At 47.0% G+C, this 16681-nt stretch overlaps 1 protein-coding gene across 1 annotated transcript in view; it reads right to left on the reverse strand.

Moving 5' to 3' along the window:
* Positions 1-647: 647 nt before the first annotated feature.
* The window catches only part of PKP1 (plakophilin 1), a 47197-nt gene continuing 31163 nt past the window's right edge, over positions 648-16681 (reverse strand). Inside the window, exons 5-14 of the mRNA XM_032710637.1 lie at positions 16352-16559; positions 15448-15625; positions 13227-13341; positions 11949-12104; positions 11669-11845; positions 9051-9204; positions 8353-8539; positions 3621-3705; positions 2117-2217; positions 648-1034 (exon numbers count right to left, since the gene is read on the reverse strand). Coding sequence (XP_032566528.1) covers positions 2146-2217; positions 3621-3705; positions 8353-8539; positions 9051-9204; positions 11669-11845; positions 11949-12104; positions 13227-13341; positions 15448-15625; positions 16352-16559 — 1332 coding nt within the window. The 3' untranslated portion in view covers positions 648-1034; positions 2117-2145. The remainder of the gene's footprint in view (positions 1035-2116; positions 2218-3620; positions 3706-8352; positions 8540-9050; positions 9205-11668; positions 11846-11948; positions 12105-13226; positions 13342-15447; positions 15626-16351; positions 16560-16681) is intronic.

The raw sequence follows: 16681 nt of genomic DNA on the forward strand, positions 1-16681 counted from the left end.
TCACAGCCTCAGCATCACAGGGAGATTCATGCAATTAAAGATCCCAAGAAATAAAATATTTCCAAACCTGACGTCACACAAATGCTTACATTCCTTTGCATATTAATACTACTTTACATTGATCATTAAAACCAAAATGTGATTAAAAAATCCCTCATTTTTCGTTCTTGTATGGCAGTCAGTGATCCTGGGGGAAAAACCACTTTGCCTGTCCTGCTCAGCTTCTCAAATGCCACGTTTGTCCAGGTACAGTCACGAGATTGAGTTGTTCTGGTGCTCAGAGTGGATCAGGACCCAGGAATACTCCTGCTCTGCAGATGTGTTGCAACTGTCCCCTCATATTCAGCTTCAGAGAAGGGTTACTGAGACCCGGGAGAGTATTTGCAGGTGTCAATTTGCTTCTTGAGACAAAGAGTTCATGTGACAGGAAAGAAAAATACTAAATAACTATCAGAGAAAAAAAATGCTAAGCGGAGAAGAAACCCATGTTCATAAACGTTGGGAATAACCAGCCTTGGAAAGAAGAGCATCGATGTGTGTGTGTCTGTTGATAACAGCCATGAGCAACGGGGGAACTCGGCCTAAAACTGACATTTTTTTGTATTTGTGGATAAAAATGGGTTGCGACAGATTCGTAGTGTGGCAGTATTTGGTGCATGGATTGGGTGGAATTGGAATAAAAGTCTGCAAGGGGGTTAAACTGCACAATTTTGGGAGGAGGACGGGGGACTAAGCCTGTAGGAAGATCCTACTCACGGCACGTGCCCGTGTGCTGCCTGCACACACATGCACAGCACAGACTTACACAGACACACTCTCGGCAAAAAAAATAATTATTGACCTCAAGAAAGTATATAAAAGTCCCTTCTCCCGCTAAAAAGAAGAAAATGCTTAAAAATATCAGTATCATCCACATGAAATCCACATGTTTAGTTTGCTTTACAGTTGAGTTAAACTCAGAAACATTCTACATCTTTAACTTCCTAAGTAATCGTGGAAGGGTTGTCTTCTTGGACATGAACCAATTCCAAATTCTGAAACGGAAACAAAAAACCATACAAAGAAAACTGAAACCCCAGATAATTAAAGCATCCAATAAATCTTTTCATTACCCGAAACCCCAACTTTTAATCTTTTTTCTTAGCCTGTACCCAGTTTCTTGGCTGCCCATAGCTTTTCACCCTGGACTTCCATGCTCCTGAGAGCCTCAGTGGGAACAAAACCACAGAATCACAGAATGTGATGAGTTGGAAAGGACCCACAAGGATCATCGAGTCCAACTCTACATCCCAACAGAGCAAGAAGTGAAATCTGTACGTGGGCAGAGGGAAGAAATGGGCTTTGGTACCATTTTCTCTTACACCAGGACTGTGCTTAGTTTGTTCACAAGGAGCATGTTGGGGAAGGGAGCAAATAATTAATTCCTGGATAATCTCATCCACCACCATAGAGACATCCGGTATTTGCAAAGTGCTTAAAGCTTTTCTCTCCAGTGGGAATTATGAGTGAGAAGTGCCTTAGGGGTTCAGTCCTCATTTCACACTGAATGTAAAGCCACAATGATGCCCTAAAAATTCGGCCCATGATTCCTCTACTGTGGTTCCTCTATTGGGGTTTTTCAGTTGACAGCACATAGTTCTCAACTTTGCCATGAGGCTTACAGGTGGATTAAGGGCTCAAATAATCCCTAAAGCCATAGCACAGGCTGGAATTAATTGCACATTACTGACATTATCTGGATAACACCATTCATAGGTCAGGAACGAGAGCACTGACAAGGAGAATCCTGAGAAGAGCCTCTCCTGAGAAGACTTGGAAAAATGCAATAAATCAGTTACTGCTTGGCAAAGTAAGTGAGAGGCACAGCCACGTCCAGCAGCTTTGTCTGTCCTGTGACATCTGTGCAGAGCATCTCTGAAATGCACAGCTGGGCAACATCTGCCCTGATCCCAGGGACAGCACAGCTCCTGCCCTTCCATTGACACAAATGCTTTGCAAACTGGGCTGAGAAATTTGGGATGAAAATCCCCCAAACCTACTTTAGGGGTGATTAAAAGTAGCAAAAACTCATAGGACTCCTCTGCCCCAAATCCACCCGTGAGGGCCCTGTTCTCACCTTCAGCCTGAACGTGCATGGAGAGGCTCCTAAAATCTGGAAGAGAGGGTCCTGAAGGTCGTTCCAGCTAAAGATCCCATCATGTTCTTATCAAACCCTTGCTGAAAAAGCAGATGCATATGAAGTGCAGTGAGTGCATATCAATTTCCAGAATCCTATAAATATATCTATATATCTACATACCTATGTATCTATATACAACAGACATCTACTGCCTCCTGCCCAACCTCAGCACCTGTCCTCCCCTTACAAAGTGTGCTTCCTTCTCAACCAACCTCCACTGTCAGCCCTCTGTGTGCCTTTGCCATGTCAGCATTATGGAAGGACTTCACAGAATCATTGAATCATGGAATTGTTTGGGTTGGAAGGCACCTTAAAGCTCATCTCATTCCAAGCCCCTGCCATGGGCAGGGACATCTTCCACTAGACCAAGTAGCTCTTCCTTGCATTGCTTCCCATTGACCAAGAGCTGGATTTCTCCAGTTGTTTTTTTTTTTTAAGGAAACCTTTATTTAATCGTTCTTTGAGTATGATTCAGGTTTGTTCCTCATCCTGAAAAAGCAGCACAAGTTGATGCATGATGCATGTTCCCCTTGCAGATTCCCATCCTTCTCATCTCATGTTTACCCACGCAGTGAACATCTGTGTGAACACCAGAGTGGTTCAGTCACATCACAATGAGCTGGCACAGGCTGCTGAGCACAGCCTGGCACAAAGCTGCACCAGCTGCTGTGCAGAAAGTCCCTAATTGTTAATATGAGAACCATGTTTGGATGCTCTCTCCCTTCCTGCCCCCAGGTAGCCCCCTTTGGAGATGTTGATCCTTCTCTTTAATTTGGCCCTTTACTCTCTGCAGGTGCTGCTCCTCTTGAGTTGGAAAAGCCCAGCTTATTCAAAGCAAGCCACTGGGAGCTGGGAACTCAGCCCCCATCTGGCTCTGCACTTTCACAGCTTCTGTTGCAGGGAGCAAAACAAATCCTAAAATACTCCTCCTCTCTGTTTAAAAGCTTCCCCTGACTGTGGGGTGATGTAACCACAGGGTAGGGTTATGGACACACTAGAAAATGGGCGGAAAGAGGGAAGGAACCTTGCCAGGGATCTGCTGGGACATGCTGATCCTACACGATGGGCTGCGATGAAGGGAATCTCCTAAACTACTGTGAAATGTCCAGAGCTGTCCCGACCCAGAGCAGTGCTGTGCACACACACCCCCCAACCCCAGGAGAGAGGTGGCAGAGCCCACCTAAACCAGCATCAGCCCCAGGGAGGAAGGTGCCCAACACAGGCACACCACTGTCTGCTTAGCCCCTGAAATCAGCTGTGACTCACTCTTCCTGCTTGGATCTCAGGTGGTGCCAAAGTGCTGGGAGCATCGTGGTCCTCCCACCACCCTGGGCTCCTCCCAGCCCCTGCCGAATCATGGCCTCTGCAAACTCACCAGCTTCAGCAAATGAGTCAAGACAGGGTTGTTCCTGTCTCCCAAAAGCACAAGTGTTCTCCTTACCTGCTTGAGCACACTCTGGAGCTCCCTGTTGGACCAGAGATCTGTCAGGAGGAGGCGAGCAGCTTCGGCCGCCTTTGGACAGGAGCTGGGAACATGAAAGCAACCCCAGTGACTTATGGCAAGCCACAGAACAGCAACCTACAGCCTCTGCTAGCAGCCCATCTCCAGCTGGAGCCTGGCTAGACACGACGGAACACTGTCAATAAAACCCTCCCTGCTCTCTCAGCAATATTATGGGACAACAACCTCCGGGAGCAGAACGGGACAAATGAAAAAGAGGGGAGGATCTGAGGGGGGAAATGAGCACTAAATTGAGCTGAAGGGGTGTTTCTGAGTGTGGAATTTGAGAGAGTGAAAGAGAAGGGAAATGGTGCCAACCCTTCCCTGGAGTCTGCAGGGACAGCGTGGGTGGATCTGCTGGGAGGGCTCAGAGGAGAGGGCTCCGTCTTCCTGGGGAGGACGAAGGAGATGGGAGCATTTGTAATAACAACATCTGCAACCATAAGTCCTTACTCAGCACAAGTTAATAGATACTTGCTCATGTAACAGCTCCGAAACCGTGAGTCATAGCAGTGCCTTTTATAATTTTGGAGCATTTCATACAACCACCCAGATCTAAACCTCCTTGCTGGCTCCTATCACCACTCCTCATCTCCTGGACCTCGTCCTGTCTGTGGGAGACTCTGATCTGGGCTCAGTGCAACAGCCCCAGCCTGTCTCAGCCAGGGGGATGGAGAGGTGCAAGTCCAGGCTCAGGACCCTGCCTGTTATGATACAGCTTCACAAAACCAGTTTGTCCCCTAAACATCCTCACCAGGCTACGAGAAATGGGACCGTGCTCGTCAAGAACCTGGGACCTCGAGCACCATACTTGGAGTGGGAGAGGACAGCAATGTAACCACATCCAGCAAATTTTGGGGCTTTTCTCTAACATGCACAGCAGCAGTTACCAAAGAAATGATTAAGTGTGACTTGATCATAAACTTCAAATGGGTTGTGTAGCTCGTGGTGATGTGTAGAGGGCTTGGGGCACAACCAGAAATCCTTGAGCAGTGCTTTGGGACAAATAAAACCAGGTTTTATTGCAAAATCTGTTCTCTGGTTATAACCATCCTATGCTCTGTCACCAGAATGACTATGTTTTAAAACATTTTTTGGCTGAAATATTGTTTGTGGCCAAAAAGCTATTAAAGCCCAAAAAACCCAGGGGTTCCTGTGATTAAATGGTCAGTGCATGTCCTGGACACCCTCTTTCAAGAATATGTTGTTTCACGTAGTTTCTCTCTTTCTAAGGCAGAGTAATTTTCATTTATTTTTTAAATAATTTACTTCTAATGATGCTAAATAAATCCTTCTTGCCATTGTGTCTCCAGAGTAGCCCTCAAAAGTCTTTTAGTTTTCAAACCAAAATTACCAACATCTGGTGCCTGAGCCATTTAAAAATTTAGGCACAAGAATCTCTAAACACTTAATTTGAAGGACTGCTGCTGACTGTTTCATACAGCATCTACTCTACACTTTAGGTATAAAGAGATTAACCATGAGCTGCTGGAGCTGTAATGACAACTTCAGTATATAAATAGTATCTCCTAAACAAAAGTGCTGGGAATAGTGTGATTATAGCAGTGGAAAACATGGAGCAGAGTATCAGGGACAGCTGATTTGGGGGAAAAAATTATTAATAACAAGTTGCCTGAAAATCAAAGTTGATTTTAAGGACAGACTGTTTTTTTAAAAAGAGAATTATTCATTAAAAAATGTGGAAAGAAAACAGGGAAGGCGTTCACTGGTGGCAGTGGCAGGAGTCATCCAAAAAACAAAGCACAAGCAGGAGCCTAATCAGGAGGAGATGGTGGGGACTGGGGGGAAAACATAAAGGGGGCAAAAAAAGACAAGAATTTTGTATATAAATATCAACTGACGGGGGAAAACAATTCTTCCTCAAAGGACAAAAGTACAAAGAACCTCACGTATGTCACAGAACATGCCAAGGAATCCCCAGAATAAGGATTTCTCCAGGATGTCATAAGTTTATAAAATTTATATCAAGGTGAAATCTCTGGAAGAAACTGGAAACTGGAGATGAGTGGATGAGAACTCTTTTCCACAGGAAAGAATCAAGGGAAGACCTGAGTGTCTTGAAAGATTAATTTGGGTAAAATGCTGTGGAATTAAAATCTAAAATAAAATTTTGCAATAGAAAAGGGGTGAAAAGTGAAGGAACAAAGAGAAACAGAAATAAATCTGTGATAAAGGGACTGTGAGGTGAAAAATCTGCAAATCTGATGCTCTAAAGTACAGGGAGAGATTTTGGAGAAAAGCTTTGACTGCAGCCAGCAGAATTATTGAGAAAAATTGTAATTTTATTAGTGAAAAAAAGTTGCTTAATAATGATCAGAAAAATGCTTTTCAGATAGTTGGAGAAGAAAGGTGCAAAGGAAATCAGACATCACAATAAATCAGGTACAGTAGCTTGATTTTTAGAAACAACAACAACAAAAAGTAAAAAATATTCAGTATTTTGGCAACTTGGTTTAAAAATAACGAAGAGTGAATAAGCACCATCGTGACCATGAACCCCAAGTCATAAATGAGAGTAACTGCAGAAGACAGAGACAATTATTTAATTGGGATGCTCAGGAAGGAGAAGAAACCACATCTATCAGATAAACTGCTGAACCATTTATGTCTTTCACTCAGAAACCAGCTACAAGAACCATGAAGAGAAAGAAACTTGGGAAGAGAGAATAACATGGGAAAGGCAAAGATCTGTAACTTATTTGTTTAGGAATGGACAAATCCGAACCAAATTTTTCTTGTTGATCTTCACAGGCTACACAAGACTGGGGAAATATAGAATACAGCTCCCTTGTGAACTAGCAAGTGTCCAAGGGCTCTTTCACATCTGCTCTATGGGAGCAATCTCAAATAACATGGCTTGAAGAAGTAAGATTAGTCCTGGGTTTGATTTTTTTTTTTTTTAAGAATTGAACAGCATGAAAATATTTGGGGACAAAAAAAAAAACCCCGAATAATGGAGGAAAAGGAACAACTGGAGTTTTGGATATTTTAAGAACTGGGGAGTTTCTCGGGAGGAATTTGTGATACAGACAGGAGGGACATGCTGAAGATATCTCAAGAGTTTAGTAACTCCTCACAGTTTAGTGAGTCACTGCAAACAAAGCTCATCACACCAAGCAGTGAAGACAATTAAGGTGAGGACAAGTTGGGCAACGTGGAGCTGAATTAGTAAATTAGCTGACAACTGGTCTGAGGCCTCCAAAGCGGGACTTTAGGCACGAGTAAATACCATTCAAAACAAGGAAGACTTAGAAGAGGGCTGGGTTTCATGTTAATTGGGCTTGTTGTAGAGTGGAAGCCCATAAAAGCAGCAAATAGACCAGTGCTCGTTGGCCCAGGCCCAAACTAAACAAGGAGGCCATGTCTAATGACTGAGAGCCTCCCTGCTGCCATGGAACAAGTGGTAGATTGGAAGTGGTTTATCAAAGGATGATGAAGGCATGCAAATGTCTTTTCACAGCAGAAAACAAAAGGTTCTCGTATAAGGTATTTTAAAACAAAGGCAGATAGATGGTAGGAGAGATGAAAGTCCAGGAAGGAGAATACATGGTCAAAGCTAATGCAAGTCTAACACCAGTTTGGCCAGAAATGAACATGGAGCTTGGCAAGGCTTGACAAGCCTGTGCACAGGCTGTAGAGAATATGGATAACAAACAGGACAGAATTGCTACCACCAAAACCCAAACCAAGTCCTAGAATAGAAAGTGGCAAAATACGTTGTGATGGCTCAGTTGTTGTAAAATATTTGAGCAGACCAGGGGAAGTACTCATAACAATTCATACACACCTACCCTCCCAGGTACATCTTGAGGAAGATGTTCCAGCAGAAAGATGAACAGATCTGAACGTAAAAGTTAAGCACAATCCTTTCATTCCTGCAGAGTTGAACATCAGACCTGACCTTCATGGTAGGGTTTGCAGGAAGCCAAGAGCAGGAAGCCCAGGAGCCAGGAAATCACTGACATCCCCTGTTCTGAGGACTGGGATTTTTCATAGATCAGAAAAGTACAGGATGGTCTGGGTTGGAAAGGACCTTAAAGCTCACCTTGTTCCACCCCCTGCCATGGGCAGAGACACCTTCCACTAGCCCAGGTTGCTCCAAGCCTTGTCCAGCCTGGCCTTGGACACTTCCAGGGATGGGGCAGCCACAGCTTCTCTGGGCAACCTGTGCCAGGGCCTCACCACCCTCACAGGGAAGAATTTCTTCCTAATATGCAGTATAACTCTCTCCTCTGTCAGTCTGAAACCATCCCCCCTTGTCCTATCACTGTCAGCTCATGTAAAAATTCACTTTCCCTCCTTTTTATCAGCTTTATAAGTACTTTTTAAAAAGCTTTTAAAATGTTGGTGCTTCAGCTCTTTTTAGAATTTCCTAAAATTCAATCAGAAAATTTCCTGAGGCTCCCCTTTACAAATCCCTCCCTGGATGGCTCCTGCCTGGGGTTCCAAGAAACCAGTGCTGAGGATTCCTGCCTACCAAAATGCAGGGTATATTTTAGTCTCATTTTACAAGCCCAGGGAAAGAATGATGCTCTACTACAGCTCCAAAGGGTGTTGGGAAGGCTCTGGGGTTAAGCTGGCTTTGCACAGAGTGTGGGGGCTCAAAAGCATCTGCCCCTGATCTTTTCCATGCCTCCTGCCCCAAACTCACCCACTTCGGCACAGGCTCACTACATTATTGAGCATGTTGCTTGACAAGTAAGACTTTCCCAGGTGGGGGTTGGACATGATGAGGTTCCTCAGAGTGTAACAAGCTGATGTCATGATCTCTCCATAGCTGCTGGTGTTTCCAGACTGGAATGACAGGAGACGTGATACATCTGGGAGCACCTGGTGAGCTAAAGAGGTGGAGGGAGGAATGTTCCAATCAACAATTACATCAAACCTCACACAAGTGAACAATACTATTTGTGTTAACACTATTCAACACCAGAATGCCGTGCTGTCTCTGGGAGGAGGCACTGATGATGTTGGACAGCAATGGCATAATATTCATCACTTGATTTTTCCAGGACAATATGGGGGGGCCTTTGGAAGGGCAATGTTGGTGGCCATGGGCAGTCAAGTCCAACTCAGTTCCTAAAACAGTGCCACCCTCATGATACTGCAGATTTATCACCGCCTATGAAATACACCCAGAGAACCTGAGATGGCACATTCCCTTAACTCAGCCTGCAGGTACCACTGATCCTTCTTCTGGTCCTTTGGGCCTGAAGAAATGACGCCACTTCAGCCAATTTGGGAGCTTGTCTGAGTCATCTCATGGGGTTTACTAAGTGAGATGGGCAGATATCACACAGCTAGAAACTGGGCATTGTCCTGGAACCCACCGTGGTGGAAGTGACTTACCCATGGTTTTGTGGAGAACAGGATGCCGGGACATGTTGCTCAGCAAAGAGGCCCCGGACCGGACAACTTCGGAGCTGTTGGACTGGAGGAGCCGTGCGATGCGGGGCAATCCCTTCTCCTTCAAGCCAATCAACTGGCTCATTGCATTGGACATCTGGGAGAGAAAACAGAGATGTCTCAGGACTCCGCATGCCAGGAGGACACAACTGGAATGATGTGCAGGGCCGGAGAAACATGACTGTACTATAAAATAGGCACCTGTATAGAACTTTCTCCTGCTGCCATAACCCCACTTTCTTTGTCGTTTGCCTCTCTTCTCCACAGTTATGTAAGCCTGGAGAAAAGGAGGCTCAGGGGGGACCTTCTCACTCTCTACAACTCCCTGACAGGAGGGTGGAGCTGGGGGGGGTGTCAGGCTCTGCTCCCAGGGAACAAGGGACAGGTCAAAAAGAAACAGCTTCAAGTTGCGCCAGGGCAGGTTTCAAGTGGATATTAGGGAAAATTTCTTTACCAAAGCAGTTGTTAGGCCCTGGCACAGGCTGCCTAGGGCAGTGGTGGTGTCACCGTGCCTGGAAGCGTTCGAAAAACTTGTAGATGTGGCACTTGGGGACATGGGTTAGTGGTGAACATGGCAGTGCTGGGTTCACACTTATTCTCAGAGGGCTTTTCCAACTTTAATGACTCCACGACTCCATGACATTTGAAAAGTCAGCCTCATCTTCTGTGATACAACTGGTACTCTTTCTGGACCCCGAGTGGGAACAGTTGATCGCCCAGCTGATACTCCCAAACCTGGAGAAGTTTTACCTTCATGTCCACGTTGCCTTTGCCCTTCACAAGACTCCTGCAGCTCCCTGCCATGTCTCAAGTAACAGGCTGTGGTGTAGTAGGAACAACTAATGGTTACCCTTAAAAAGGAAGTCTGATGAACAAAAATACTCATCTTAGATCCTGATCTTGTGCTTGCTTATGTAAACCTAGAAGATCTCAGGATGCAGCCAATGCAGATGAGTTGAAGCACATACCCTGAGTAAATTGCCCTCCTACTGACAGGGTTTAAACTGAACTTCTCAGCCATTCCCCCATCAGAAAGGCTGCTAGAGAGTGTTGCACCACCAGTGACACATGTCCATCAACAGTAACATGAGAATGGAGAGAATAGGCTGGAAAACAACCCTCTTCCAGTGGGCTGAGATCCAGTTTTCTTCCCATGCTTCAGGAGGCACTTGTGCCCTGCTACAGTTACACACCAGCAGGACTGGGATGTGTAAAGCAGAGTTGAAAGCGATTCAGAGCCATCCTCAACAAGCTAAAGGATCACAGCAAACTTTGCGAGCTTATCCCCAGCTTCCCTTTCCATCAAGAAACAGCAAACCCAGCAATTCACCCCAACTCCAGCTCTGAGCTCCCTTAAAGGGAGGAGCCAGTTTGTCACATCCAGACAAATTTCAGCCATTCCATTCCAGAAGGCTGAATTAAGTTGCTTCAGCACTGTCAGAGCAGGGTTTTGTTTGTTTGTTTGTTTTCTTCCCCCATGCCCAAGAGATATCCTTGTGCAATGATGTCAGTTGTTGAAAGGCTTTTCATTTCCATGGAGCACAGAACTCCAGCTCCACTTCCCTGATCAGCTCTACCCAGTCTGGGACAGCCTCTCTCCACCTTCTGGTTAGTGGCACTGCTGAGTTAAACTGCAAAAAATCAAGGTTCCCAAAGTATTTCACATAGAACTGCTTGTAACAAAAGCTCCCAGGAGACTGGAGCTGGCAGGTCAGGGCTGTCCCAGCAGTGAAGGCTCCTCCCGTGAGTCACCCCGTGTTTCTGGGTGGAACACTTCACACACGTGACACACCTCTCCTACGTATGAAATCATTATCTCCTTATCTCCCCCATCCATCTTATTTAAATTGGAATTGATGAAGTTCGGCACAAACAGACAAGTCAAGATTTGTCCACGTGAAGGCAGCCTGCGAGGTCATGCCCATGGCAGCGATATTGGGCACAGCAGAGCTGCTGTCGTGACGCATCCCTCGCTCCTGCAACGTCCCTGGCATCAAACAGCCCATGTCACCTCCACACTGCCATGCCCACGGGTTAGGACATCTGTCAGAGCTACTTTACGAGCAGCTCTGATGTGAGGACAAGCCACAATCCACAGAACAACCCACCCTTTAATTAGAGCCACCTCCCACTTGGAGAACACTCACTGGCAGTGGCACACACACAGCCCTTCTCACTCCTTCAGTGGCATCTGTCCACATGTGCACATCTGGGCACATCCTCACTGGTGCCCTGGGGGGAGGGTGTCAACACCAGCAGATGCTGGTAGAATGACCAACAGACTGGGGAAACCTGGAAAACAAGTGTATGGACCTGGGGTAGACTCTTGGGGTACTGATTATAGCTGCCCACAAGACTCCATTTTTGGAATTAATAAACATCCCCCTGGAGCATTCCCTGGCCATGGTGCCCTGAGGTTTAAGGAGGGCATTTTCCTTTTTGGTGGCTGTAAAGTGATGACGATGTAAAGTGATCTTAGAGGTCTTTTCCAACTTTACTATTCTTTGACTCCACGCTGACACATTTGGCTGCACACGTGCAGAGGACAGAGAGGTGCTCACCAGTCCTCGGCTCGCAGTGAGGTTCTGCAGAGCTCCAGCACAAGCTTCCAGGGTCGCATCCTTCTTGCTCTGATCCATCAGGGACAGGTAGGTGCGGATGGCATCGGAGTGGTAGAGCCAGCTGGGTCCTTTGGGTTTAAAATCCTCCTCGGGAAGGGGGACACCGTACTCGTCATTCTACAAAGAGAGGAGAAACCGGAAGCTCAGATGCTGTTCTTCACTTGCAGCCCCTGCCTGGGGCTGAACATCACATTCCCAATCCCTCTGTGGCACATCTTACCTCCATTTTCCCACTCCTGCTGTTGAAACAACCTGTGAGAGTTTTGTCCATGTAAACGCTCCGGGCCATGTGGTTGAGCTGGGTGTATTTGTTGGGAACCTCGGCATCCAGGCGGTAGGAGAGGTTGTGCAGGATGCAGATGCAGTTCTCCACAGACTGAATCACCCCCAGAATAAAAAATGCAAACATCACATTAGGCAGAAAAATATGGAGCAGCACCTGCTATAGCTCCAGAGAGGACACGTCCCACGCCATAATCGGCTTTTTTAGCTGTTGTGCCATATACGCTCCTGATCCTGCTTTGAGAAGTGGTGGATGGAAAGGAAGAAGGAGGTGGAGTGGACATGAAGAAAGACCACATAGCCCAGATGCTGCAGTGTGGATCTCAGTGAGGTGACTGACTCAGTGAACCTTGGTAGGTCTCACTGCCACAGGCAAGTTGGCAGCAGGAAAGGAGAGTGTGAGGGTGGTTACCTGGAACTATGAAATGCCAAATCTTCCAAGCCCTCCTCTCGCCACAGTCAGCTTTCAATTACTTTATCCAAGTCACAGCTACAGATCAGGTGACACTTTTTACCAAGAACACACTTTTAAGCCTCCTTTACCTGATGTCAGAGTGGCCAATGGAAATAGAATTTTGACTGGATACCCGTAACCAACACCAAAACATGTGGTTCCATTTCCAAAGGGCTGTGTCCTGCATATGCTGATGAAACCGGCCTTGAAAAGGCCATCCCCAAAAGAGGATTTGCTCAATCCTGAAATAATTCAAAGTAATTTTGGCACTTTCATAGACATTGAGGACTTCAGGGTGCTGAACTCCTGAAAATGTGGCTATAAATGCCATTTTATCAGGGTCTGGCAGAAAGATGCCAGTTCCTGACTTCTTGTTGAACATGATGATAATCTAGGGATTATCCACTCGAGTCCTGCTGGATGAAGAGATGCTGTGATGGGAAGAGCAAGAGATGGAGATTAGGATGCTGGAAGGATCCCAACGTGGGAAGGGAGTAAAGCATATTGGGGGCTCAGTATTTTGGTTTGTCTTTGTGTTTGGGAATGGAATATTGTAAAACCTAGTTCTACTTCAGTCCCAGATCCCAGAGGACTTGTAAGCCTACAACAGATCCCACTGGGGCTCAGAAGTACAAAAGCAGCCACAGAGAGTCCAGTCCCCTCTTGTGTTTGTTTGAAAGGGATTTTGAGATATTCCCAAAGTTGCAATTATTAACCACGGGGCTGAACTCCAGCAAACAGCTTGGGGTGAGTATCTGGTACCTTATCATCAGGTCGGTTGGAAGCCACACAGTTCTGGGCATAAGTCATGACAGAATCAATCAAACCAGGGTAATTCCTCATGGTCTGGCGCCCCATGTCTGCAGAACTCAGGTTTCTGAAGGAAAGCCATCGAGGAGCATGTCAGGAGAGAAAGGAGAGAGGGTTAGTTGGGCTCTGTTCTGGCTGTGGCTGTCGCTGAATTCAGGAATTTTTTTGTGGATTCAGCAGGGCTGATCTACTGCTCTCATTTTGGAGGCCTTCTGTAGGACTGTGCTGGTGCACAGCTCTCCTGTTGCTCTTTAGGACTGATTTAACCTGGGGAAATGTCCTGTTAAGGAGAAGACACTCTCCTAGTGAGAGTAACCAGCAGGATGTTACCTTAGAGGCCATGCCTGTGCCATCACACCTCATTGCCTCCTGCCAAAGGGAAGGTTGGCTAAAGACCATCTGGGATTATTGTGATCACTAGGAAGGTACAAATGGTTGTAAGCTCAGAGCTACCAGGGCCAACAGCAGTGTCTGATTCTGACACAGGGCAGAGGTGCTGGAGAGCAGCAGTAGCTCTGACCAGAGGGACTGACTAGTTTGTGAAGTTGTAATGGATTCCTGGGCACTGGTGGCTGCCTGGAGAAGGGAGTTTTTCCAGTAACAGGAAATGTTTTTTTGTTGTTTTGTTGTGGTTTTTTTCCTTCCCTGTTTTATTGCCTTGTAGCTTGCAAACGAAAAACAAAGAGAGGCTGGCAGTCCTTGTGAGATATTCACTCTAGGCGTTCCAGAACTGGATTTGAGTTCACTGTGATTTGCAGCCTCCTCATTAACATGAATTCATCTGCAATCCAGAAATGCTTGAGCAGCAATGGCTCGAGCCCAGGGCAAACCCAAGGCTGTTCTCATCTGTTTTATGATGTGGCAGGGCAGTGAGTCACAGCAATCCTGGCTCACCCCTCAGAGCGGGGGCTCCAGACTCAAGTGCCCAGCTTTCCTCACTCTCCTTGCTCCCCAGTCCTGCTCCCTTTGGCCTTTTGAACTCCCTCTCTGACCTGCATCTGCCAGTCTTCATCAGGGGGTTGGACACTGCTGCCACAGGCTCTGGTAAACCTCTGCAGACACAGCCTGCCTTGAGTTGAACTCCACAGAAAGCCCCTTTTACAAGCTGTCACCACACTCTTTCCCTCATTTTAATGGAATGTTTCATGGCATTGGTGACTTGACATGGTCTTGAAGTTGAGCACCTCACACACAACGCACCCCACACGTCCCCATGTGCAGCTGCACGGGGATGGTGCCCTCCACGACAGGGAAGGGACCAGCACCCACTGTCTGTCAGGGAACAGCACCCACTGTCTGTCAGACACGGTTCTCAGCCACAGAAGACGATGGTATCACGTCTCCAGAGGCCCCTGCTGCATTCACCCAGTTCGTTTCACAAGCAAATACAGCTCCTGCAAGCTGCATGTCTGGGAAGGGCGCGGCCAGCACTGCGCTCCCTCGGGGAGAGCTTCCCTTGATGAAAGTACCTAATTATGCAGGGAAGGTTCTTTTTCCCCACTTGTTCCCATTGAGACAAGGAGCTCCCATCCAAGTGGAGGAGGGTGGTAGGAGAAACAGCAAGTCAGGGCAAAGATCCTCTACAAACAGGCTCTGGCTTTCCCCGTGAAAAAAATAAACTACTCTGGGCTCAACCTGTGCCTCGTGTTTTGTAGTTGAGCTGCCTGATGAAAAGAGACAGGAGAAGTCCAGGGTGTTGGGACTGATCTGTGCTAAAACAGTTATTAAAATAAGTGGGAAAACGCTTGTTTTCCCCACACAGAAGATTCCGTCTTTTTGTCACTTAATGCCCAAACCGGTTTGTTTTCTAGCGAGTAAAATTTTCTCTGGAAGCCTCAAAAATCTAAAGGTAAAATGTGCCCAGTTTCCTGGTCTGAGCTGAACACAGACGGGTTTCAGTACTGCACAAAGCAACTTGCATTTTTTCTGAGAAAAGTCTTATCAAGAACAAAACTCTTTTTTTAAAAAATAAATTAAATAAAGAAAGCTACTCCAAAAGTATTTTACATGTAATTTTTTTTTTCCGCCTCCTCTGAGGAAAACTTTCTCAAGGAGAATTTCTAATTAACACAATTGCAGCGGGCATGTCTTCAGCTCATTGTTAGAGGATTTAGATGGCTTCAGCTTTTGCCAACAGACATAAGCTGCAGTAAGGCCCTGCTTGGTGACTCACCTCAAACACCCTGTGGCATTGAAGAACACCTCTGGGTCAATAATTTCTCTTGTCCTGTTGCAGCTGCTGTCAGACCAGCCAGAAAAAGGGATGATAACACAGTCTGTCAGGACAGGGAGGGCCTCCTGTATCAATTCTTCTTTTAATTCATCAGTGGAGGAGAGGTTCCAGAGCAATCCTAGGATGGAGGTGGGAGACAAGCTCAAGCAGAGGGTCACCAGGCATTAGGAACTGTCTTTCAGTCAGAGTGAATTCCAGCACCAAAAGCCTTCCTCACTTCACCCCTCTTTGAGCTAAGGGTGCTGAGGCTGCCTTAAACCCAGTCTCTGCATCCCTATGGGAGACAGACAGGATAGGCCCCATGTGGAGATGGGCATCCAAGCACCCTCCCTCCTCCCAAAATTGGTGTTTATTGCCATTAGGTTGCAGGGGGAGGGCATCTCTCTCAGGATCTCATAAAGGCTTGCACGTAAGACCTCAGACACAGCTGAGTGTGATCTGCACCAAAAAAACTCACATCAACCCCTCCAGGAAAGGTGAGACATGAGTTAGAGAACCTGCCCAACCATACTGGGGTTTCCAGCACCCTTTAGTCCTCCTGGGAACATCACAGTGGCCTGGGGTGCAGGAAGGCATGAGGGTGGCAGGGTGACCACAACTGTAGGGAAAACCTGGGGCAGGTGCTTCCCCAAGGGGCACTTCTGAAGTGAGGAACCCTTATGGGACATCAAAGGGCCAGGACCTCCTTTTCCTTCTGATTTAGGTCACCATTTGGTGCAACAGGAACATAAACCACCCCTTTTGTAGTATGGCAGCCCCATGGCTACGGGGCCTTTGTGTGCTGGAGCAACACGGGCCCCAGGCTGTGGGGAGCACTGTCCTGCTGAGGGCTGGGCAGTTGTACCTGTCAGCTGCTTCTGGATTTCGGTGTTCCCTGTCCTCCGGAGGAGGCTCACGCACTCCCTTATCCCGTTCTGCCGCCGGGTTTCAATCTTGTTGGTTGGATTCTTGAAGACCAGGTTCCGGAGGGCCCCGGCTGCCGCCCGCTGAACGTTCTGGTTGGTGCTGCGGAGCAGCTCCACGAGCTTGGCGATGCCCCCCAGCCGATAGACCTGCACCAGGAGAGACAGGCTGCCATCAGCTCAGGGGGCTGGGACAGGGACACCTGGGACTGCCATGGCAATGCTGGGAGGCACAGCGCACTTCCTGTACTCCTCGTACTCAGGGGAGCTGG

This window comes from Chiroxiphia lanceolata, chromosome 25 (genome assembly GCF_009829145.1).
Source record: "Chiroxiphia lanceolata isolate bChiLan1 chromosome 25, bChiLan1.pri, whole genome shotgun sequence".
Classification (NCBI taxonomy): Eukaryota; Metazoa; Chordata; class Aves; order Passeriformes; family Pipridae; genus Chiroxiphia; species Chiroxiphia lanceolata.